Source organism: Otolemur garnettii, unplaced genomic scaffold (genome assembly GCF_000181295.1).
Source record: "Otolemur garnettii isolate 467f Iridium unplaced genomic scaffold, OtoGar3 scaffold00048, whole genome shotgun sequence".
In the NCBI taxonomy this organism is placed as follows: domain Eukaryota; kingdom Metazoa; phylum Chordata; class Mammalia; order Primates; family Galagidae; genus Otolemur; species Otolemur garnettii.
In genome coordinates this window covers 5,524,726-5,551,000 of record NW_003852443.1, presented here as the reverse complement: position 1 = coordinate 5,551,000, position 26,275 = coordinate 5,524,726, and the positions used below count along the sequence as shown (strand labels likewise).

The 26,275-nt window shown below is 35.4% G+C and overlaps 1 protein-coding gene across 2 annotated transcripts in view; it reads left to right on the top strand.

The window, feature by feature from the left end:
* The first annotated feature begins 1 nt into the window (after window position 1).
* UBE2E3 (ubiquitin conjugating enzyme E2 E3) overlaps window positions 2–26,275 on the top strand; it is a 106,948-nt gene continuing 80,674 nt past the window's right edge. Inside the window, exons 1-3 of one of the 2 annotated variants that reach the window (XM_012806204.2) lie at window positions 2–186; window positions 715–933; window positions 2,709–2,759. In XM_012806204.2, coding sequence (XP_012661658.1) covers window positions 740–933; window positions 2,709–2,759 — 245 coding nt within the window. In that variant the 5' untranslated portion in view covers window positions 2–186; window positions 715–739. Of the gene's footprint in view, window positions 187–233; window positions 285–714; window positions 934–2,708; window positions 2,760–26,275 lie in introns of those variants that run through there. The other variant, XM_023514163.1, reaches the window with a different exon arrangement.

The window sequence follows — 26,275 nt, the reverse complement described above, 5'->3', positions numbered from 1 at the left end:
TTTTTTTTTTTTTTTCGTTATTTTGGACAAAATGTCGGTCCGTGATGTAAAAATTGAGCGAGGAACCTTGGTGGCATTGGGAGCTTTGCAGAAGGTGCAGTTTGGATTTTGCTTTTCCCAGGGTGGCAGCTCGGTCTTGGCCGGATGAATCTTCACTGCTGGCGGTGGAAACAACTAGAGCAGCTTGTTAGTTGATTTTTTAATTTCTAAGTGTTGTGTTTAAAGGCTTTACGTGCACAGAGGAGAAATCGCCACCTTAAATAAACATATGGACGATTAACAGGGTGTGTTTTCCTCCCGGAAAGCGAATTTGGTAGCTTTGACCAATGTCAGTGTGTAAATATTTAGACGTTATTAGTGACTTTTTAGCATTTTCCAGAGAGATCTGTTATTTACAGTGTGTCATATGTTATTAATGCTCGTTGCCTAAGTTCCCTGGCAAATCTGTTTCATGCCTTTTGAGAAAGTAGACAATTGATAGATTGTCCAAGAGATGGAAAAAAATGTGAGTGGGTTTTTCTAACTTGAGTTCGGTAAATCCCTGAACGCTGGCGTTGTGAGAGATATCACCTCCCCTATAACCTTGTACAATAAGTGTGAATACTTCTGAAGCTTTTTCATTTAAATACAATTTTAAGTGAATATTAAGAGAAGAAAATGCTGTTATTTCTTAGATTTAACATTTTCTCCTTCAACCCCCATTCTCTTTAAAAGTTTTCCAAGAGGTAGCTTCACCAAGATGTCAAGTGATAGGCAAAGGTCCGATGATGAGAGCCCCAGCACCAGCAGTGGCAGTTCAGATGCGGACCAGCGAGACCCAGCCGCTCCAGAGCCTGAAGAACAAGAAGAAAGAAAGCCTTCTGCCACCCAACAGAAGAAAAACACCAAACTCTCTAGCAAAACCACTGCTAAGTTATCCACTAGTGCTAAAAGGTAATGTGTAAAAAGAAGGATTGAGCACGATTGTTAGGTTGTCTTCCAAACGGTTGGATGATTTTGTTGGTTTTACATCAGTAGCAACAGTTCAGAAATTTTTCCTTCATGATCAGTTTTGTTTGTGCTCAAATGAGTTGTCATTCTTTAGGTGATAGATCAGTGACCTCACTAGAATTATGCTTTTAAGCAAACTTACTCTGAACTTTGATAACTTCAAAAGGAGTGTCCTTGGGTAGAGATGAAACTAGCATTCTGACAGATTGTTTAAGGAGTTGGCAAGGAAAATTCGGTGAACCCAAATTAGATGGTACATTGGATGTTTCCTTTTATGAGTCATAGTCTTCTATAATGATATTCACACTTCTAGAGATTAGCAGTGCTTCTCTTCATGAAACTTAATGATCAGGAACGATCACTTTGCTAGAAAATTTGTAAATTTTGGGCCTTAGCTGTATTTGAAAGCAAATGTAAAATTGTACCTCAAGTTTGCCTCCAGTTTTACAAACGAGACTTTAAATCATGCATCATAGGTGTGACTTTTTGTAGTAAAATTATGATTATTCCTCTGTTCTTATGTGGGCAAAAAAAACCCTGAACTCCCTGCCCCCCCGAAATTTTAGATGTCAATTGATGATTGGAAACTTTCATTGTCCTTGTGCCTCCTTCACTATAGAACTTGTGGATGTGCTTAGCACATTAATACTCAACAACAGGAGAAACATTTTTTTAAGTATAAGTAAAAGATCACTTGGTTCCTATTGATTTATATTTTCTCTTATGGCAAAAATAGATTCTATTAATGGGACTCCATCAGTGGTAGTAGTAGTGGAGTATACACAAACTCCGGTAGAATGTATTTACAGCATTAGCCAATATTGACATTTTGTTGATTCTTATTATCACAACTAAAGGAAAAAGAAAATGGAGAAACTGATCAAATATTGCAGTCTGTGGTGATTGAGAAATACTCGTTTCTTTGGATTTTCACCTTTTTTGTATTAGCAATCAAGTATTAATAACAAGAATATTTTATTGAATAATAGTGATCTTTGAAATAATTTAAAATCTTTATCTTAATTTAAGGAGCATGTTAAACATACCTTAAGTTTGGAAAGCATCTTAAATTTGAGTAAAATCAGAGAATGCTCTCTCCCTCTTTAACTCAGGGCTATATATTTTATCCCCTTTCTCCTCAAATTTGTTAAATTTAAGTGCTGTGTCTAAGATCGGGGATCATCAGAAGCAGTTAAATAAGAATGCCAAATAGTCTTTGGAAGTTTTTTAGATATCTGTAAATTTTAAACTTTTTTTTGGACATGTAAAATATTGTCAGAACTATTAGTGTGCTCTTGTGATAGCCTGTTAATTTTTACCTCAGTAAAAGTGACTTGAAGTCATTGTCAAATATTCTCGTTCTTTCCCTCCTCCCTTTTGGTCTCATTTGCATATAAGCTTAAAAAGAGAATTTCTTTGTTAAAAAGTGTTTTAAAATAGATTTCATATCCCTTACTGAGTAGTAGTGAAGTACTATTTCTTAAATCAGGTGTAAACGACTTACTTATTTACAGTAGCAAGTGAGAAAAAAGCTGCAAAGTTTCTGTTAAGGGATTTGGGTTATGCCTCTGAGAACAAAGAGGAAGCAGCCATGTTAGCATTACTGAAGGCAAAGCCAGCCTTGCATTTAACTGCATGGTGGTAGAGGGCAGTGTAATTCCCTGGTTATTCTGTAGACTACCTCAAATCCTTTTTGTCTGTTCTCATTTCACTAACAGAATTCAGAAGGAGCTAGCTGAAATAACTCTTGATCCTCCTCCTAACTGCAGGTAAGAAATAAATTTTATTTTTCTGATTTCAAATTGTGGGAAAATACCAAGAGATTTATGTGTCATTCCTGGGTACGTGTGCAGTAGAAGAGGCTATTTTTGCTTTAAAGCTTTGCAAGTGCATTAGACAAAAATTGTCTGAGGTGAATTAAATAAAATTGGAAGGAAAATACACTTTTTAGTGTATGTCATACATTGTGGATTTATGAATATACTGCTTTTGTGCTTCTTACTGAGATTAGTAGGAATAGTGCTGATTTTTGTTCTGTTGTATTTCTGGTAGAGTGTATTTATACAGAAGTATATTGCAGAAACTTCTAAAATTTTGCTAGGCTTTAAAGTTACTGCTTGTGTGCAATCTGAACTGACCTTCCCAATTTAGAAATTGCTGAATGTGGTGTTACAAAATGTAAATGCAGTAAACAAGAGTATAGTTTCTGTTTGATTTATTCAGTAACTTGTCTGAAGGACAGATTTTATGTGCTGAGCTAATGGTTTCAGTTTTTATCTAGAGTATACATTGTTGGAATTATTTACATTTTAAGCAAATGTTTTAATTGCTTGGGAAAACTCTTAGTAATGTTGGTAGTTGAAATATGTGTGTGGAAAGCAGCAAATGAATTAGAATTGTGGGAATAATTCATTTCAGTGGAACTCAGAATAATTTAAAGAATATTGGTTGGTATAAGATACATTAAAAGTTACTGATTTGATAATTTCTTCCCCAGTAATTGTTTTCATTTCATCTTATATAGTGCCCTGTTTTTTAATAGTGACTGCATGGCTTAACAAAATCTGACAGACTTAGCAACAGTATTGTAGATAGTTTGCATAGAGATCGTGCTCAAGAATGAGAGTGACTCTTAGAAATAAGTTTGATAGGAAGATGTTTTAGTGTCAGGTTTGTTTTTGCTTTAAGTTGTGTTCATTTGTGGTCAGACAATCTCTCTGAAGTCTACTTGAGGTATAATAGGGTATAATCCAATTGCTTCTTATTGTGTGTGTTAACCGGATCCTCTGATAAGGTGATCTGATCCTGATTTATTCAGTGAATGAATGGTTTTGTTTATGTTTATAATCACAACCTTTCAGTTCAAATAGAAAACATGAATGTAAACTAATTTTAAGGACAGTGGTATGTCAGATCTCAAAGTATTCCTTAAGAACTGTGCTGTCTGATAATCTAGCCAGTAGCCACATGTGGCTGTTGTCCATTTCATTTGTGACTAGTGCAAAGTGAGATGTGGTAGAAGTGTAAAATACACATTGGATTTTGAAAATGTAGTACCAAAAAAAGAATGTAAAATTCTTCATTGATTTTTATATGTTTACTACATGTTGAAATGATACTATTTTGGGTATGTTTGGTATTAAAAATTTTACTACAGTTAATTTCACTTATTTGCCATTTCAATGTGGTTATTATAAAATTTAAAATTCCACGTGACTAATATTTCTGTTGAACAGCGCTGCTTTAGAGAACAAGTAAATCAAAGTATTTCTTTCCAGCCTTTTAAATGGTCTGTCAAATCTGTAGCCATTTAGTGAGGTCAAGTTAAATTTGTTTTCTGGAAGAATCACTTAACTTGCAGAGTGTATTCTGATATTTCCCATTATGAAAGATGTAAAGAGCTGTCAGTTCAAAACTGTTAAATGTTTTTAAATTGCATGTAAGGTCAAATATTTTTAAAGGTTTCTGCTGATTTCCTGCAAATGGCACATACTAGTATATGTGCATAAATCTAGAGAGCCCGGAAGACATGTGTTATGTGCCCTCCGAGCAATAACCTAGTGTTGCAGTAGCTGAAGAAATCTGCTTTACTTGTTCAGCTCAGGAATATTTCCTCAAGGTCACTGAGGATTATTTTAGAGGGGGTAGAATCTTTCTGTGAGATAGAAAGTTTCTCTTGTCTTCTATTTTTCTTTTTATATTCCAGATTTTGTTTAAGTCTTTGAAAAGATGTTTTGCATTTAGTGATTGCTCTAGTTAAATAGCAAAACTCGTGGCTTGCATGTGAACAATAACATCTCATCTCTGCTTTCCTTTGTCACAACCTGGATCTTTTAGTTCTCAAGTTCTTTTAATATATGAGTTTTGTTTTGTAGCTGTGTAAGTGATTAAAGAAAAATCAAATGTAATGTAAATCTTACTAGGGGACTGGGAGAAGTTGCTTTTTCTTATTTGGGTGTAGTCTTCTTCCATATATTTCACATGTACAATATCTAGATACTCCTAAATGTTTTCAGATTCTTTAGGGTTGAAGGTCTATTTCTTGTCCTTGAGTGGAAACTTGGGATACTGAGTGGTTAGTGGAGGCATTTTAGGATTTGACAGATAAGAAGCTTGAATTTGTATTGTATTTTTGCCTTCATGTCAGATCAGTGGTAGATTGTGGTCTTTTATTTCACAAGTGCATAAATGAGAATTTAGCTTTATGGTAATTATGGTTTAAATTTATTCTGTAATTAAAAACAAAATTCTATATTCATAAATTCTAGACTATGTGAAATCCTATTGCCTGAAATCTGCGAAACCTAATACATTCGACTTTCCTGTGTGGTTATTTAATCAGAATTCCATTATGGTTTTGAATATGATTTTTATAAGCTTGTCAAAGTATGTGACAGATTTAATTCTTCCTCAGGGAAGAAATGTAAAGTATATCTGTGTACATTCAGGAAAAAGTATGAAATGAAAAGAGTGAAATAGAAGAAAACTCAGCAAAACCCAGAATTACTCAAGACCAGGACGACTTTTCTTAAATTCCTTTCTATGTTTTAATTCCTTAGTTATTACACATTTATATCTAATAAATATCCAGATGATCTTAGGATAGATTTAATTTTAAATTAAGTGAATGGCTTTAAACATGTTTTGATAGTATTGATATTTCTTTTCTTGATAGTATGAAAGTTTGATAAAGATGTCATTGCCAATGATATAATGGTATTTCTGGTATTAGGGTATTGGAGTGTCATGGCCAAAGTGTCCTAAACATAAGGATATAATATTTATTTATTGGTTTCAATTTATACTATTTACATACTATTTTTTAGGTTAAGGTATAAATAATTGATACACCAGTGAGAGTCCAATGAGAGTGAAAGGAAATTGTATTATAGGCATTACCCTCTTATTAGAGAAAATTATTGACTAGAATTGTTAAGTGATGTGTTACTAAGACATTTACATTCCATCTGCTTCCCAAATGGTGTCCTTGACCTCTCATAGTCACCATTTGTGCAAACAGCAAAAGTTTAGCAAGGTACTGGATTTCTACTTTGACCTCTAATTTCAGTTTATATGTAAAAAGGTACAAATAGTCTCTCTTAAAATGTTCGTTAGTATGTTCAAAGAACCTATTCTTTTTTTTTTTTTTTTTTTAAGAGAGAGTCTCACTTTATCGCCCTTGGTCGAGTTCTGTGGTGTCACAGCTTACAGCAACCTCCAGCTCTTGGGCTTAGGAGATTCTCTTGCCTTAGGCTCCTGTAGCTGGAACTACAGGTGCCTGCCACAAAGACCAGCTATTTTTGTTGTTGTTGTTGTTGTTGCAGTTTGGCTGGGGCTGGGTTTGAACCCACCACCCTCCCTATATGGGGCTGGCGCCCTACTCACTGAGCCACAGGCGCTGTCCCCAAATCGGATCTATTCCTAAGTAGATGTTCGAGGGGTATTTGTAAATTGCTTTTGAATGCAGAAAAGGTCACATTGGGGGTATGTATTACAGTATCAAGTTAATAGTATCGGTAACATGTTGACTGGCAAAAATTGAAATCAGGTACTATAATACATGCAAACTTTGTCAGCTTTCTTTAAAAAAAAAAAAAAAATCAAAAAAAGCTGTTAAGTTCTAAGCCAGAAGTTGGCAACCCCTAACCTACTTGTAAGCCTAATTGTCTGAAGATGAGCACTACTTCCTTCCTAGGGTTGCTACCACTTTCCATCATTTTCTAGGGCAGACTAGAACTTTGCTACTTAACAGGTGATCTGCAAACCAGTAACATTTGCATCACAGGAGATATTATTAGAAATGCGGACTCTTGCAATGCGGACTCTTGCCTCTGCCTGACACAGAAGTACTGAGTCAGAATCTGAATTTAACGAGATTCCCAGGTGAATTATATGTATAGTAAGGTTTGAAAAGTGCTGGTATAGGAGCAAAGACTGGGTTCCGATCCATGCTTTGCCACTTAGTGGTAAGTTATGAAATATTTCTGTCCTTCAGTTTTCCCAGCTGTCAAATGGGGATTAAAATGATCACCCTCTTACACTTTTACACTGCTAGTAGGACTGCAAACCAATACAACCTTCTTGGAAGAAAGGATGGAGACTCCTCAAAGAACTGGAACTAGACCTCCCTTTTGATCCTGCAATCCCATTATTACTGGTTATCTACCCAGAAAAAAAAATCATTTTATCATAAGGACATTTGCACTAGACTGTTAATTTCAGCTCAATTTACAATCACCAAACTCTGAAAACAACCTTACATGCCCACCAATCCAGGAATGGATTAACAAGCTGTGGTTTGTGTATATCCTGGAATACTATTCAGCCACTAAAAAAAGATGGAGATTTTACATCTTTCGTATTAAACTAGATGGAAGTGGAACACATTCTTCTTAGTAAAGCATCACAAGAATGGAGAAGCAAGAATCCAGTGTACTCAATTCTGATGTTAGGACTATTGATCTAGTACATGGTCGGGGGTAGGGGAGTGGGGGAAGTGGAGAGAGAGGGCAAGAGGGAAATAATCTTTACTAGGGACATAATTTCATTTTAATCAGTTCACCACCTAATTATTGAATACATGTCAAAAGTTTGTTTTAGTGTTAGTAAAAGCAATTCTTTGGAACTTAAGTAAAAACAAAAGTAGCTTAATAACATTGGGTATGGATGAATAAATACTGCATCCTTTTTAAAGGAATAGGCATAAAGTCAGTTAATAGTTAATTCAATAAAGTATAATAAACAATTTTTAGATAAGAGTGATGGTTATATTTCCCCCCTTTACATATCCTATTATAAGAATTTGTAGTTGAGAATGGGATTGTATCAGTATTTGTAAAATTCAGATTCTGGATTAATACAATTTACTAGTTACCCAAACAGTATTTCTTTCTTGTCTGTGATCTAATGAGTGATATTAATAGCTTTTTCTACTTGGTGTCTGAAAGTATGTAATGATGGAATAACATATCTACATAGCTTTGTGGACTGCTCATATAATACTTGATTTTAAATCCTTCCATATAGATAGATAGAGTGCTTTTTACTGATACATTAAATTTTTTAATTTCATTTATATTAATGTGTGCTACATGCAGGTACCCTGTAATATAAAAAAAAATGTCTTATGGGTCCTTTCATTTTCAACTCTTAAAAAAAATCCTAGAACCCTTTTTTGTAAAAATTAAATCTTTTTTTTTTACTTTGTCACCCTTGGTAGAGTGCTGTGCTGTCACAGCTCACAGCAACCACCAGTTCTTGGGCTTAGGCGTTTCTCTTGCTTCAGCCTCCCAGGTAGCTGGGACTACAGGTGCCCTCCACAACGCCCGGCTAATTTTTTGTTGCAGTTTGGCTGGGGCCAGGTTTGAACTCACCACCCTCTGTATAGGGGGCCGGTGCTCTACTCACTGAGCCACAGGTGCCTCCTTGTAAAAATTAAATCTTAATTGAAAGCTGAATTTATAGGTAAAATGCAGAACTAGGTATTTTCCATCCCTTTGTACTGTGATCATCTGTAGGTGGATAGTTTTTATTAGTAGTATTATTATTGGTAAATTTAATTTTGGCAATCAGCAGAGACCTCAAAAATCGTGAGGATTTTCTGGGGACTTGGGCACTACTGATAATTTTAAATGACTTATGACCAAAATGAATTGATGTTTTATTTTTCAATAAGCCAGTAGTTGCATCAACACAGCTGTAGTACAGTACTTTGTTAATGCTGTATTGTAATTATTAACTTGCTTGTCTTCTTTTGAGAATTAATATTCCTTAAAGGGAGAGTTGTCTTTTCTTTTTTTTTTCTTTGAAACAGAGTCTCACTTTGTCATCGGTGGTGGAGTGCTGTGGCGTCATAGCTCACAGCAACCTCAAATTCTTGGACTCAAGCAATTCTCTTGTCTCAGTCTCCTGAGCTGGGACTACAGGTGCCTCCCACAAGGCCTGGCTATTTCTTTTTAGAGATGGGGTCTCCCTCTTGCTCAGGCTGGTCTCAAACCTGTGAGCTCAGGCAGTCCACCTGTCTCGGCCTCCCAGAGTGACTGGTCAGGAGACTTGTCTTACATATTTTGGTGTCTCTTGTTTCACGTGATGCTTTGCGTATGAAGGTCTTTTAAAATAATAAATAAAGCCAGGTGTGGTGGCTCAGGCCTATAATTCTAGCATTCTGAGAGGCCAAGGTGGGTAGATTGCTCAAGCTATTGAGTGCCAGACCTCATTGTACTAAAAATGAAAAAGGAAAGAGGATTGCTTGAACTGAAGAATTTTAGGTTGCTGTGAACCATGATGCCACAGCACTCTACCCAGGGCTACAGAGTGAGACTCTGTCTCCAAAAAATAAATAAATAAGTTGAAGCCTCTCAAATTAATATAGAAGTTCCAAGCAAAATAATAACTTTGAATGAGAGAAAATTTATTAAATATCGTATATGTTCTTTACTCTTTTTCATAATTGTGGTATCTTATATGATTATTCAAAGATTATTTAGTAGCCATTCTTTCTTGCTTATAAAAGGAAATCAGTAATCATCGTAAACCTAATTTTCTCCATATATGCCAGTGCAGCAGCAGGACTCAGTATTGTTGTGTGACTAGAAATATTTTTCAAAGGAATGATTGATTGAAAACAAAATTCTTCCTTCCCATAAAAAGGACACATTTTTATTAGGGTTCTGTTAAGTTCAATGCAGATAGTATAATTAGAAGGCAATTAGAAGAGTAAAAACCGTGGTTTTGAGAAAGTTATATGTTTACTTTGCAGCTACATGCTGCAAATTGTGTTCCTTTATTTAGGTAATTAATTGGTACTTTATTCCATCCTCATTCAAGTTACTGTAACAACAGGTGGATAGGATTAGTTCACGGGAAAATCAAAAGGTCTTGCTTAGAGTGCAAGGACTTTCAGATTGAGAAAGGAGAATTTGATCTTTCATTCTCTTCTTCCCTACAAATAAATGATAAAAACATATAATTAAACCACTTGTTGATCTAGAGAAATAGCAAGTGATTTTTTTCTTCCTATCCTTCTTTTGACAGGTAAGTATATTTGGACATTTTACTAGAATCTGGAAGTTGAAACATCCTTAAGCTTTTAATCTTTCTTTTGCCTTTGAATCATTAGTTCTCAACTGGGGCAGTTTTTACGCCCTCATCGATTAGAGTGAAAATGTCTCCACAACTGGAGGAGAAAGGGGCTACCTCTTACACGTAGCAGGTAGAAGTGAGGGATGTTACTAAGTACCGTGCAGTAGGACAGCCCCCAATAATAAAAATTATCTGGACCAAAATGCTAATAGTGATGAGGTTCAGAAACCCTGCTACAGATAATTTGTTCCTATAGTTTGCCTCTTGACTTTTCAGATAGGTTGCTTTGGATGTTTTTCCTGTCTTACTAGAGATGCCTCTTGTTACATTTACCTGAAGCTTCCTCAGAGTTGGTGTCCTCACCTTCTGTTGCTTCCATGGTATAGTTTATATATATCTTACATTGTCCTACTTATCCTACTTATGTGTAAGTTATTTTTTAATGTGAAACTATAGGAAAGAGTACCTGCTAAATTATGGTCTTTTGAGGCCAGAAACGCTTACAGGAGTATTTTTATTTCTTTTAGGTCTTCTACCAGTTAATTATACCTCTGTATGATGTAGCTTTAGGCTGGTTGTATCTATTATGTTCTAATAGAAATACTGAAGTAACATCACTGAGAAATACCATTGGAGAATCAGTGGAAATTCAGTTTTACATTGATTGAATTACATACAGGTTGGAAAGCCATGCTCTTCATTTGAGTTTTGTTTTCATCATTAAGATAATAAAGAAGTTGCTTCTATTCTATTGTCAGAAGTTCACAGTGCTTTATTTTAAGTGATGTGTTTCAGAATGCTGAAATGTTTAGTTTTTAAAGTAATGTGATGTATTTGCTGTGTTGATAAAGTACCCCTGCAGCACTCCATAATCAAACACATTACTGGTTCTACATCAGAAATGTATGAATAGTCATGCTAAGTGGGATAAGTAGAAATTACAGGTAGGTTCTGGTCAGTTCAAATTTGGTATTGCTACCAAATTATTTTGCATCAACTTTATTAAAAAATCTTTGATTTTTAGCATTTTGGGGATCCCAGAATTGTGGATAAACAATTATGGCTGTATCCAACAGTCTTCTTATCTGTGGAGGAAATGTTTCTCAAGACACCCCCCCCCCCAATTTCTCTTTGGTATACCCAAATTGCCAGCATCACTGTTCTTGGGCTTTGGAGCCGTTGTTAGGTAGAATAAGGGTTACTTGAACACAAGTAACCACTGTGATCCTTGATAGTAAGTCTGGTGGCCAAGACTAAGTGACTTAGGGCAGGTAGCACATACAGCTTTGTTAAGCTGGATGAAGAGATGATTCATGTCCTGGGCAGGTGGAGCAGGGCAGTGTGAGGTTTCAGCATTGTCTTCTATTCAGAGAAGGGTATAATTTAAAATTTTGAATTGTTAACTTCTGAAATTTTAATAAAACCACAGACAGAGGAACTGTGGGTAACAGCCTCTACTGTCTACTGTACTACTTCTGTTACGTGTCAGTGACTGCAGCTGCTGCTCATGGTGAAAGGGTGTGCTGATGGTATTGCTTTGCTTTCCTTTTTCCCTGTTTCTTATTAGCTAATTTTGGTTTCTCAGTTATTATTTTTGGATAATTGCTTTTTTTTTGTTTTATATAACTTGTATGCTTAAATAGAGTAAAAATTTAGACACTTGATTTTAGAGTTCTCTCCTTTTAGGATGAAACTATAAAATATCAGGGTTTTTTTCTGGCTTACAATATTGTCTTTTAATCATTCTATTCATTCTAGATATACTCAGTTACATAGGAAGGCAGATATTCTTTAATATTTAAGCAGAAAACTTGCCATTTTTATGTATGTATTTTGTCTTGCAGCATTTAAGTGCAATTAGGCTATAAAAGGAGACATTAAATTTTTCTAGCTGTGTTGTGATTAAAACAGACCTTAGAAGTGTTAGTGGCTTAACATATTAAGGTTTATTTCTCATTCATACGAAATCCTCTGAGAGTCCAGGGACTCTCCTGGGTTGCTCTCTGGAGTGTTGAATTGAATCTGTGCCGTTTGTATCTTGGAGTTCTGCCTTTTGGAACATGTGTCCAGGCAAGAAGCATGGAGGGTCATGTGTCAACTTTTAAGTGCTTTGGCTTGGAAATAAGACATGAATTAGTCACAGGGTCTCCATTAACTGCAGGGTGGCTAAATAATATGGGCAGTGCATGGGTATGCAGTGAGCTATTTAACAGCCCCAAAGGAAAGATACAGATTAGTGATTCTCAACCTTCCTAATCCTTTAATATAGTTGCTCATGTTGTAGTGACCCCCCGACTATAAAATTATTTTCATTACTATTTCATAACTGTAATTTTGCTGCTGTTATGAGTTGTAATGTAAATATGTGATATGTAGGAGACCCCCAAGGGATTGCGACCCACAGGTTGGGAACCACTGATACAGACAGATACTCAAATACTCACTGTTTTCCACAAAATAGGTGACTTTCCTTCTCATGTCAGTAGAATAAAAAGGAAATAAATACCAACCTGGTGCTGTACTAGGTTTAACTGTACAGTATCCTGTTAATACAATATTTTGTTTAATTCCCAAAACAGCTCTATGAAGTAAGTATCAGTATTCTTGTTTAGATTTCAAAACTGAAGATGAGAGTTGTTGAGAAACTTTTCAAGTGTTATATATATATATAATGTGTATACATAACAGATCTAGGGCAAAAATCTAGATACTTTTAACATAAAAGCATTTTTTGTACAGTGCTGTTTGAAAAATCTGGTAAAAGCAGTCAGAGTTGATAATTGCATACTTTGTATTAGTGTATCCCATTTGTTTGGTTATCTCTTAAGAAGATCCAAAACTGTTTTGTGAGCAAGTGGGTCCGAATGATAAGTTGGGGAAAGAAGAGTTTCCTTCTTTGCCTTCAGGGTGTCAAGCCCTTCTTACATTTTCTTTTTTAAATTACTCAGAATTTTCTTTTCAGGAGGCATTCCCTGTGTGGTCAGGAGCATTCTCTTGTCTTACTCTTTCCTTCTTGGTCAGGGATTGAACGTAATCATAATAGAAAAGGTAAATCTTCATTTTTCTGTAGTTCTTCACATCTGGCTGTCTTGTGGGCAAAGGAATAATTTTTAAATCTACTTTTTTCTTTGGAGTATTGTGAAGTAGTCATGTTCATGAATTGCCTTGAAGTTGGGGGAAAAAAATCCCTCTGCACGTAAGAATTTGTGCTTTATGGGGAAAAGCTTCAATCATATAGGGCTTAAGGGATTGTAAAAAGCTGATACCTCGGAACTTGTGCATGTGGTATCTTTTAGTACTGGTACTGGATCTGACTTATTGAAGGAATTTGACTTTATATTAGGTCAAATTAGTAATTTTGTACTTTTATAGTTTATTTAAATGTTTTTCCTAACCTTGTGAATTTATACAAATATTATTCCCAGATATTAGTATGGGAATTTGCTTTTTTCTACTAAGTCTCCTATGTTCTCAGGGTGACTTGCCATGTTTATATAGTTTCAATAAAACAAGTTTTATGAATCAAATCAGTGCCTTGTCTAAATGTAGTATTAATATTAAATTCTAAAGATTTGTTGACATTTATTGGTTTTATAAGGGTTTATAGGTAAGTAGTATAAATTGTTTGTCACACTTAATTTGGATATGATGGTCAGTAGGCAGTGATAGAGTTACATCAATTGTGAGGGTCAGATTTCTAGGGTTATTAAATTTTTTTTTTTTTAGAGACAGAGTGTCACTTTGTCGTCCTTGGTAGAGAGCGGTGGCATCACAGCTCACAGCAACCTCCAGCTCTTGGGCTTAGGTGATTCTCTTGCTTCAGTCTCCCTAGTAGTTGGGACTACAGGCACCTCCTACAATGCCTTGCAATTTTTTGTTGCAGTTTGACCAGGGCCAGATTCGAACCCGCCACCCTCAGTATATGGGGCAGGCATCCCACCCACTGAGCCACAGGCACCACCCATGGGTTATTAAATTTTTAAAAATCTCAGTATCTTCGTATTGGTCCTTGGTGTACATAATAACCATTTTATTTTATGGTTATTTGCAACAAAGAAAACTTTGGAAAGAATTGTAATATTACAGTGTTCATTCATTGTCCAAGGGTTAGTGTGCTCCTTTTGGAGAAATTTGAACCAGTCATGCCGTTACAGAATTTCTTTGCTGCTTCAGTGTCCCAGGGCAAATATACTGTGTTTAACTTTCAGCTTGTCTGGGGAGAAGTAAAGATCTCTAGTCTGGAACTGCTTTGGGGAGTATAGCTCCACATTCTTTGGTCTGAGCAAAAGGCCTAGGGAAACATGAATTTTGTTACCTTTTTATTTTATTTTCCTTATAAATCATGATGATGTTCCCTTTACTTCCATGCATCTCACTTTTTATAAACACTGTTCGTTCCCTTTCTGAGAATGGTTAGTTGTAGTTAGTTTTACCATTTACGGTCTTACAGGTCCTTTACAAAGGGATCATTTTTTCACATTAAATTTTAGTAGGTCAAGAGCCCTTTATTCAAGATCCCTTGGAGAATTGATCTCAGAAGATTGTCGCTACATATTTTTATGGCTTCCTGTTGCTTTCTGTAGTCTTCTCAATTTAAAGAGTAACAATAACAAAATAGGGTACCATAAGGCACCAGCTTTATGGTTTATTCTTGCTTTACACTTGTTTCTAAGGGTGGTGGTGTTATTTGTTGGATTTGTGATATAGATGCTTGTAACTAAATTCACTTGGTATCACAATGAGGAAAAACATGACATTTGAAGGCTTTGAATACAACTTAAGAGATCTGTATGGAATTTAGTGGCACTTTTAACTAGTGTACCTTTAATGTTTTTTTATTTTGTATTTATACCAGTGCTTTTTTAAAATTTTAAAAGGCATTTTTGTTTTATCATTCCAAATGCTTAATTTCTCCATTTCCATTAGAAGATTTTTCCAGATATTTATTTTGTTCTTTTTAGAGCCCTGAAATAAGCATATTGAAAGTGATCACTTTTCCATTCTACTAAGGTTTCTTCATTTTTTTCCATTAACTTTTTATTGTGTAGAACTTGAAGCATGTATGGAAATAAACAAACTTATATGACAAACATCCATGTAGCTTTCATCCTGATTCAGTAGTTACCAGTTCATGGAAGATCTTTTCATACACCAGTGTAGTCCATTTTACTCTCCCATGTTACATTAAAACATAATATCATATGAGACATCTTAATCTATATTTCTAAAAAATGCAGATATTTCAGTATGCATTTTCAGAAGACAAAAATTTTTTTAAAATTAAAACTTGCCCACAATGTCATTAATACAACCAAAAATTTTATAGTATTTCCATAATCAGTTATTGTTCAAATTTACAGTTGTCTCTTAGATGGTAGTTTCCCTGTCTCCAAACTTATTTGAATGAAAATCTAAATAAAGTGTTGTTGACCCAAACTTTCACACAATGAGAGTTTGACCTGCATGGGTCCACTTACACATTAATTTTTTTTTTTTTAGACAGAGTTGCCCTCAGTAGAGTGCTGTGGCATCACAGCTCACAGCAACCTCAAACTCTTGGACTTAAGTGATTCTCTTGCCTTTGCCTCCCAAGTGCTGGGACTACAGGTGCCAGGCACAATGCCTGGCTATTTTTTGGTTGTAGTTGTTTAGCTGGCCCAGGCCGGATTCGAACCTGACACTCTCAGTGTATGTGGCCCACTCTCTGCCAACTGAGCTACAGGCTCCACCCTACACGTGGATTTTTTTGTTTGTTTTTTTGGCCGGGTCTGTGTTTGAACCTGCCACCTCCCGCATATGGGGCCGGTGCCCTACCCTATTGAGCCACAGGTGCTGCCCCTACACATGGATTTTTTTTAAACAAGTATGTTGGAAACATTTTTGGAGATTTTTAAAAATTTCAAAAAACTTGCAGGTGAACCACATAACCTAGAAATATTGAAAAAATTAGGAAAAAGTTAAACATCTCATGAATGCATCAATTTATATAGATAACACCATAACATACAAATCAATTATAAAAAGTTAAAATTTATCAAAATTTATGCACCTTTACTTTACATGACACCATTTGCAATGCAGAGAAATATAAACAGATTCAATATTAAATCAAAACTGTATAAAATTAACCATAGGGCATACTATAATGTAGTAATTTCATGCTTCCCTTCTGTTGCTGTTGTGGTGAGCTCAGGTGCTGGGAGTACCTACCTAAAACATGTGTGACATCTCTGTGTGAGTAGTTTATCTCTCCAGTACATTTTGTATTGTGACAAAAAGTAATTTTCTTGCGTATTTTTCATTGTGTTTAGTGCAATACTGTAAACCTTAAATAACACCATGGGACCCATACAGAGTGCCACTAGTGATGCTGGAATTACTCCCAAGAAGCATAGAAAAGTCATGACATTATAAGAAAAAGTTGAATTGCTTGTTGCATACTGTAGATTGAGGTCTGCAGCCTCCAGTTGCTTGCTCTCTCAGACAGACATTCATCTTATAAATACATGACATAACCTTACAGCACCAGTAAAGATAGCTTAGTTTTATATGTGCATTTTTCTTAATAATGTTTTCTTTAGCTTATAAGAATACATTATACAATACTGAAAATATTTGTTAATTGACTTTTTATTATTGGTAAGACTTCCAGTTAACAGTAGGCTATTAGCAGTTGACTTTCGGGGAAGTCAAAAGTTACACTCCAATTTTCAACCATATGGAAGTTGGTGCCCCAACCTGAGTGTTCAAGATATATTGTGATTGTTTGGAAAGTGTTTTATATTTTTTAATCTGTAAAGTTCTCTTCTCTTTTTTTCATTTTCACACTTTATTTATTAAAGAAGCTAGGCTGAGTTTCTCAGAGTCTGTATTTTGCTTATTGGATTCTTATGGTGTAGTTTAGTATTTGTCTTTGTCCTCAATATATCTTGTAAATTTGGGAGTTAGGTAAAGCAACTCGATCAAATTCAGGCTGGATTTTTACTTTATCTTTCCTTCTTTAAAAAAAAAACAAAACAGTTTTTTAACTGTTGGTGCTGTGCTTTTCTACTCACATACACCCAAGGTCTGGTTGCCTTTTTTTGATTTTAGCAGCCATTGGAATACAGATCTAAACAGAAACTGACCCTCGTCTCTCGTTTGGTTATCCACTCATGTCAGCTATGTTGTAAAGGCAGGATAAATGCTTATTTTTTCCCCTTGTTTATTAGGTTTTTTGTATTTTTCAAAGTAATGAATTGATGTCCTAGTATCCTATTCAGAGTCATTGTTAACTCATAGTTGTGTTTCAGTGCATTGCAGTACTTCATTATATTGCCATTATTATTCTTAAATAACTTATTAATTTTAAATAAACGTCAACTTAAATTGATTTGCTTTAGGAAACAGCAGATATATAAAAATTGCATGGACCTATTTGGTGATAAAACAATGCAAATGAATGCATTCTGCTGTTCTTCTAGATGTTATTTTGAAAACTGAGTAGTTACTGAAACTATTATTTTAAACATGTGCCATTCTTCTGGCCACTTCTTTGTCAGCTGTCAGAGATAATTAAGTCTAAGCATTAAAATATTGATATATCTTTATTAGAACTACAGGTCTGTTTTAAGTTTTGGACTACCCTGATGAGGCAGTAGTTAAAGGTAGAAGGCAAAACTTTATTGAAATCAAATTAGGTTATCACAAACATTGAATTTAAATATTAACCCTATTGTCTGTATGTGTAAGAAGCAACCTTCTTCCTCTGTTTAGTGTTTCTCACTAGGAATACTTTTGACTTTTTGGGCTGGATTGTGCTTTGTCTTGGAAGACATAGAGCATCCTTAGACTCGGCTGACTGAATGCTAGTAGGGCCTATCCTTATGTTGTAGGCATGAAGAACCACCTTCTCTCCTGATTGCCAAATATCTTGGCAGGGAAGGGGTTATCACTTCTACTTGTAAATTACTGCTCTAGATTGCACATTGCAATGATAGCAAATCGTAATGTAAAAAACTAATTTTGTGTAGCATTATTTAGAGTAATGTATAGTAATTTGTAATAGTCATATTTCTTATGTTAACTCTGTTATCAAATTTGTGAAGTTTTACTGTATATGTATTTGTCTGATATACAAAAATATTTTATTCCTCCAGTATTTAGCTTTTATTCTTCCTTCAATTTCAAAACCTTATAGTATATTTAAACTTTGTGCCTCAGCTTAACATTTATAAATGGATATACTTTTGCAAATATGTGACTTTGTATATCCCATTTATCTTTTCATTGTCAGTGAATTTTATTTACAGGAAAATCTGTGTTCTTTTTTTTTTTTTTTTATTAGAGCCAGAATCTTATTTTCTCGCCCTCAGTAGAGACCTGTGACATCACAGCTCATAGCAACTTCCAGCTCTTGGGCTTAGCTGATTCTCTTGCCTCAGCCTCCCAAGTAGCTGGGACTATAGGTGCCCGCCACAACGCCCGGCTATTTTTTGCTGCAGTTTGGCTGGGGCTGGGTTCGAACCCACCTTGGTATATGGGGCTTGTGCTCTACTCACTGAGGCACAGGTGCTGCTGGGAAAACCTGTGTTCTTTACGGGATTTTTCAGTTTGCACATTGCCTCAACCTACACTTTTTCTTTTGTTTTTATTTTTAATCTCTTCCCAATTATCAACCTCTTCTTCTAAGCCATTATTTAAAAAAATCTAATTTTGTCACTTTTCTCTCATTATTTGCTGTCTAGGTTCCCATTATCTTTATTGAGCCATATATATATACACACACACATGCACTATATTCCCCATTTTTCTGTCTTGTATTTCTTTTTTTTTTTTAGAGACAGTCTCACTTTATCGCCTTTGGTAGAGTGCTGTGGCCTTAACAGCTCACAGCAACCACCAACTCCTGGGCTTAGGTGATTCTCTTGCCTCAGACTCCTGAGTAGCTGGGAGTACAGGTGCCCACCACAACGCCCAGCTATTTTTTTGTTGCAGTTTAGCCATGGCTGGGTTTGAACCTGTGCCCTACCCACTGAGCCATAGGCGCCGCCTGTCTTGTATCTCTTTTATCTTTTTATAATCTGGTTTTTCCTCTTCCAATTTATTTCAGAAAAACAATTTGGTAGTCATAGCTCTCAGTATTTTTGCATATGGCTTATTCTTAATTTTTTGTTTTACGTGGTCATCTTCTCTTTAGTTTCAATTTCTTATCTGAAATGTTTTTCTGCTAATTACCCTTCTTTAGTATTTAGTACTTTCTTCTAGGTGGGATATATCTTCTATCTTTTGTCCCTTCTTATCTCCCCTAGGCACTCATGCCGTGTTGTATTTCAGCTGCTTTTTGATTATAGAATGCCTTCAGAATCTCAGTGGTTGTCCATAAAATTTTCTGCATCTATCTCTTATCTTTATTTTAAGCTTTATTTTCCTTTATGTATAAAAGCCCCATGTTCTAGTAAAAGTGGTGTGTTTCCTGTCACCTGGGTAAAACTTTAGTTTTCTAGGTTCTGTATCTTTGTTTACCTTCTCTAATTGCTGAGGATGACTTTCATCCTCCAAATAGTAAGGATTGTTTAAGGCCAATCTCAAATCCCACATCTTTTTTTTTTTTGAGACCAAGTCTCAGGCTGTCACCGTGGATAGAGTGCTGTGGTGTCACAGCTCACAGCAACCTCAAACTCTTGGGCTTAAGCGATTCTCTTGCCTCTGCCTCCCAAATAGCTGAGACTACAGGTGCCTGCCACAATGCCTGGCTATTTTTTTTTTTTAATTTGTCAGTGTTGTTTTAGCTGGCCCAGTCCAGTTTCGAACCAGCCAGCCTCGATGTATGTGGCTGGCTCCCTACCTAGTGAGCTACAGGTAATAGTGAGACTGAAGGATCATTATTGCGTTATACTCACTCCCCAAAGGTGCATCAAAGTCCTAATTTACTCTATTTCCAGCCATTTGCACTAAAATTTCATGCTTTCACAAAGCTGCGCTCTCCCCTTTTTTTTTAGGAAACAAGATCTAACTCTGTTCCCTAGGCTGGAGTGCAGTGGTGGCTCAATCACAGCTCACTGCAACCTCCTCATGTGATCCTCCTACTTTAGCCTTCTTAAGTAGCTGGGACTACAGGCACAAGCCACCATGCTAATTTTTCTTATGGCAAGGATGAGGTCTCATTATGTCACCCAAGCTTAGCCTCCCAAAGTGCTGGGATGCTGGGATTACAGCAATGAGCTGGAGGGAGGGTGATTGGAGGGGTTACCTCTATGGTTTATCCTACAAGGGTAAAGTGAATCTTTCTAAAAGCGGAGTATGAATGTCTTAACTCAATAACTAAGAAAATGACATGAAGGTTGTGTTAACCCAGTTTGATGAGAGTATTTCAAAATGTATATGAAAATACCACACTGTACCCTGTGATTGCATTAATGTACACAGCTATGATTTAATAAAAAAAATCTTAAAAAAAGACATTTATATTCTACACCTAGTAAATTTCACATGTACCATTGTAAGATGCATTGTAGGTGTAGGCCCACCAATTACCCTCCCTCCACCCATCCTCCCCCTGCCCCTCTCTTCCTTCTCCCCTTTCTCCTACTTCTTGGGCTATAGTTGGGTTATAGCTTTCATAAGAAAGCTAAAAATTGGTTTCATTGTAGGGCTGAGTACATTAGATACTTTTTCTTCCATTCTTGAGATACTTTGCTAAGAAGAATATGTTCCAGCTCCATCCATGTAATCATGAAAGAGGTAAAATCTTCATCTTTCTTTAAGGCTGCGTAATATTCCGTGTGCACATATACCACAATTTAGTAATCCATTCATGGGTCGATGGGCGCTTGGGCTTCTTCCATGACTTAGCAATTACGAATTGGACTGCAGTAAACATTCTGGTACAAATATCTTTGTTATATGTGATTTTTGGTCTTCTAGATATGTACCTAGTAGAGGAATTGTAGGATCAAATGGCAGGTCTGTTTTTATTTTTTATTTTTATTAAATCATAGATCTGTAGATTAATGTAATTATGGGGTAGAAGGTGCTGGTTTTATATACCATTTGAAATATTTTCATCAAACTGGTTAACATAGCCTTCATGGCATTTTCTTAGTTATTGTGTTAAGACATTTATACTCTACACTTAGTAAATTTAACATGTACTCTTGTTACATGTTAGAGGAATTGAAAAATCAAATGGCAGGTCTATTTTTAGATCCCTAAGTGATCTCCAAACATCTTTCCAAAAGGAACATACTAGTTTGCATTCCCACCAGCAGTGCAGAAGTGTTCCCTTTTCTCCATATCCACTCCAACATCTCTGTTTTTTCAGCTTGACTGTTGTTGGTATATATAAAGGCTACTGATTTTTGAGTGTTGATTTTGTAACCCGAGATGCTGCTGTATTCCTTGATCACTTCTAAGAGTTTAGTAGTAGAATCCCTGGTATCTTCAAAATATACAATCATATCATTTGGGAAGAGTGAAAGTTTAATCTCTTCTGACCCTATATGGATACCCTTGATTGCTTTTTCTTCCCTAATTGCGATGGCTAAAACTTCCATTACAAAGTTAAAGAGCAGTGGAGACAATGGACAACCTTGCCTGGTTCCTGATCTGAGTGGAAATGATTTCAGCTTAACTCCATTCAATCCAGTATTGGCTGTGGGTTTGCTATAGATGGCCTCTATCAGTTTAAGAAATGTCCCTTCTATACCAATTTTTTTAAGTGTTCTGATCATGAATGGATGTTGGATATTATCAGAAGCTTTTTCTGTATCAGTTGAGAGAATCATATGATCTTTATTTTTTAATTTGTTTATGTGCTGAATTATATTTATAGATTTACATATATTGAACCAGCCTTGAGACCCTGGGATAAAACCCACTTGGTCATGGTGTATAATTTGTTTGATGTGTTGCTGGATTCTGTTTGTTAGGATCTTGTTGAATATTTTTGCATCAATATTCATTAGTGATATTGGTCTATAATTTTCTTTTTTTGTTGGGTCTTTTCCTGGTTTGGGGATCAAGGTGATGTTTGCTTTATACAATGCGTTGGGTAGTTTTCCTTCTTTTTCTATATTTTGGAAAAAGTTGAGTAATATAGGTACTAGTTCCTCTTTAAAGGTTTGGTAGAATTCTGATGTGAAGCCATTTGGCCCTGGGCTTTTTTTTTTTTAGGGAAATTTTGTATAGTTGATGCTATTTCAGGACTTGATATAGGCCTGTTTAACATTTCCACTTCATTCTGACTAATTCTAGAAAGGTGGCATGCTTCCAAGTTTTGGTCTGTTTCCTTCAGATTTTCATATTTCCGAGAATAGAGTTTCTTGTAATATTCATTAAGGATTTTTTGAATTTTTGAGCAGTCTATTGTTGTTTCATCTTTACCATTTCTGATTGATGGAATTAGAGATTTTACTTTTTTCCCTGGTTACATGAGCCAATCTACTTTATTGACCTTTTAAAAAACCTCACTTTTAGATTTATTGATCTGTTGTATAATCCTTTTGTTTTCAGTTTCATTTAATTCTGCTCTAATTTTGGTTATTCTTTTCTTCTGCTGGGTTTGGGGTTGGAATGTTCTTCCTTTTCCAGTTGCTTGAGATGTCCCATTAAATTGTTAACTTCCACTCTTTCCGATCTCTTGAGGAAGACTTGTAGTGCTATAAATTTCTCTCTTACTGGCTTTCCCTCTTACTGCCTTTGCAGTATCCCAGAGGTTCTGATAATTTGTGTCTTCATTATTGTTTTGTTCCAAAAATTTGGTAATTTCCTTCTTGATCTCATCTTTGACCCATCTATCATTCAGCATAAGGTTATTTAGCTTCCATGTTTTTGTATGAGTATGCAGATTCCTTTTGTTACTGAGTTCAACTTTTTTTTTTTTTTTTTTTTTTGCAGTTTTTGGCCGGGGCTGGGTTTGAACCCACCACCTCCAGTATATGGGGCGTCACCCTACTCCTTTTAGCCACAGGCATCATCCCTGAGTTCAGCTTTTATTTCATGATGGTCTGAGAAGATGCAAGGAATAATTTCTATTCTTTTAAATTTGTGGAGGTTAGACTTGTTACCTAAGATGTGATTGATTTTGAAGTATGTTTCTTTAGTTGATGAGAAGAATGTGTATTCAGTTTTGTTAGGATGAAATGTTCTGTATGTGTTAAATGCAATTGTTGAATGGTTAAGTTTAAGTCTAAAATTTCTTTGCTTAGCTTCTTATTAGAGGATCTATCCAACACTGCCAAAGGAATGTTAAAATCACCAACTTTTATGGAGCTGGAGAAAATCAAGTTGCTCATGTCTATTAGAGTCTCTCTTCCAAATTGAGCTGCATTCTGGTTGAGTGCATAAATAAATGTTAATAATTGAAATCTCATCATGTTGAGTGTTACCCTTAACAAATATGAAGTGACCATCCTTATCTTACTTTACTTTTCTTGGTTTAAAGCCTATTGTATCGGTGAATAAAATTACAATACTTGCTTTTTTTCTGATTTCCATTGCTTGAAATATAGATGACCATCCCTTCATTCTGAATCTATATTTATCTTTTAAGGTAAGATGAGATTCTTGTATGCAGCCTGAGTTTTTGTATCCAGTCAGCCAACCTATACCTCTTTCGAGGACAATTTAAGCCATTCACAGTAATTGAGAATATTGATAAGCCTGGTGGAATTTGGGGTATCGAATTTTTCAAAAGTCCAGTGGACATTTTTAATCCTTTGGCCACTGTGGAAGTTGGAATTTGATCAAAAGTTTCTGAGTGAGGTTATTTCGGTGGTGGAAGATTGCGCTGGTATTATGGAGGATAGGTGTGCAAATATCCTGGAGCGCTGGTTTAGTTCTGGCAAATTTCTTCAACATGTGAATGTCATTAAAGTAATTTCTCCATCATAAATGAATCAGTTTAGCTGGATACATGATCCTGGGTTGACAGTTTTTATTTTGTTTTAGGAGATTAAAAGTCGATAACCATCCTGTTCTAGCTGAAAAGTTTCAGCAGAGAGATCTGCAGTCATTCTAATATTCTTCCCCTTGTAGGTTATGGTTTTCTTATGTCTGGCTGCTTGCAGAATTTTCTCTTTCATATTAACTTTGGCGAAGTTAATTATTATGTGTCTAGGACATGTCTTATTTGGGTTGAGTTGTTCAGGGATTCTGAAACTGTCTGCTATCTGAATTTCAGAATCTCTTGGCATGTCTGGGAAATTCTCCTTCATTATCTCATGAAGTAGAGCATCTGTGCCTTTGGAAGGCAACCTCGTCATCTTCAGGAATTCCTATAAGGCTTAGTATTCTTTGAATTATAACAGAGCTCTCTGAGAGAATGATTTGTTTTGCTCTCTATTTCTCTTCCTCTTTGAGTGTTTGGGAGCATTCAAAAATTTTATGTTCAATGTCAGAAATCCTTTTCCTGCCTGCTCCATTTTATTTATTTATTTGTTTTTGAGATCGAGTCTTACTTTGTCAGCCTTGGTAGTGTCATGGTGACACAGCTCACATCAACCTCAAATTCTTGGGCTCAAGTAATCCTCTTGTCTCAGCTTACCAAGTGGCTGGGACTACAGGCACCCACCATAATACTCGGCTTGTTTTTTTTCTTTTTAATAGAGACAGGATCTCTTTGCTCAGTCTCGTCTCAAACTCTTGAGCTCAGGTGATCCTCCTTCCTTGACCTCCTGGAATGTTGGGATTACAGGCGTGAGGCACTGTACTCAGCCAAAATTATTTTAAAAGTAGATTTTTAAAATTATATTAAGAGAGTAGTACCCTTCCACTAAGGAGGTTTGTTAGAGGACTTCAAAGAATGGCACTCTGACCAAGAATTGCCATACTCTGATATAACCACTCATGATAGGCTAAAGAAGAAAAATTTAACATTTCATGAAGTTCCACAGTAAAGAAAAATGCATTTGGTGTATCGTTCTTCAGTTGTGAACATTTGGGTTTCTATCTTTTGGATATTGTGAATAATTCTGCTGTAAACATTTGTGTACAAACATTTGTTTGAATACCCGTTTTCATTTCTTTGGGGTGTATTTTTAGGAGTAGAATTTTTATAACATATAGCAATTTCTCTAACTTTGTGGGCAACTCTAGAACTATTATACTTTTCAAAAACTGCACCATTTTACTTACCCAGCAGTGTAACAAGGTTCCCATATCTCCACATCCTTGCCATACCCATTTTCTTTTTTATAGCCATCCTAGTGGAAATAAAGTGGCATTTTGTTGTGGTTTTTGATTTGCATTGTTCTTAAAGTCTAGTGATGTTGAGTATCATTTGACATATTTTTTAACTGATTCACAATTTAATTGTACATGTAGAAGAAGATTCTTTCTTAAAATAACAAAATATGCTTCCCTTTAGTTGGAAAAAAAAAATGGTCTAGTCATTAACAATACCTGGGAACAATTTTTTAAATTTGGGGAGAGGGGACCAGGATATTCCCCATTACAGTTATGTGATGACTATAATACAGAGCTTGAAAAGGAAAAGTAATACATATTGGGAAGACAGAGACAGATTGAAAATCTTAACTCTCTCAAAAAGAAACTATTGTCCATAATACATCCAGAAAATCCACATGATTCAAATAAAAGGTTTTGGAATTAGGCAAATACAAGTAAAAGTCCCTCCTACACAATTAACTGAAAATTTGAAGAAGTTGTTCATATCTTCTCTTTCTCATAAGTGTGGTTAGTAATCATATTTAATGTGTACTTGAATATATACAATATTACATATCTGGTGATGCTATATGTGAATAGAGTTATATGGGAAAATAAACAGGCATATTTATGAAAGAAAATTTTGAAAAGTGAGGTATGAGAACCAGTTGTAATACAAAAAATATTTTAAAAAGTGGTTCTGGCCCACAAATAGCAATCATTAGTGGGAAAGAATAAAAAATATTATACAGTGTGATAATTGTTTCTTTGGCAGGACTAATCTTTTTGTTCTGCAATTGCCTTTTGCATTTTGTTCTCAATGTTTAACCCCATTCCTAGTACCTTGTAAATGGAAATATTATATTTTGTTTTAAAGTTTTGTTCACTAGATGTTCAGATTGAGACTTAGTATATTATAAAACAAATACCCTTTAGAAATGCCTGTTTCAAGTTTTCCAAAATACAGAGTTTAAGTGAAATTCAGATAAATGAATAATGATTTTAAAAAAATGTTAATTACAACTTTTATAATATAAGCCCCAATTGGATGAAAATA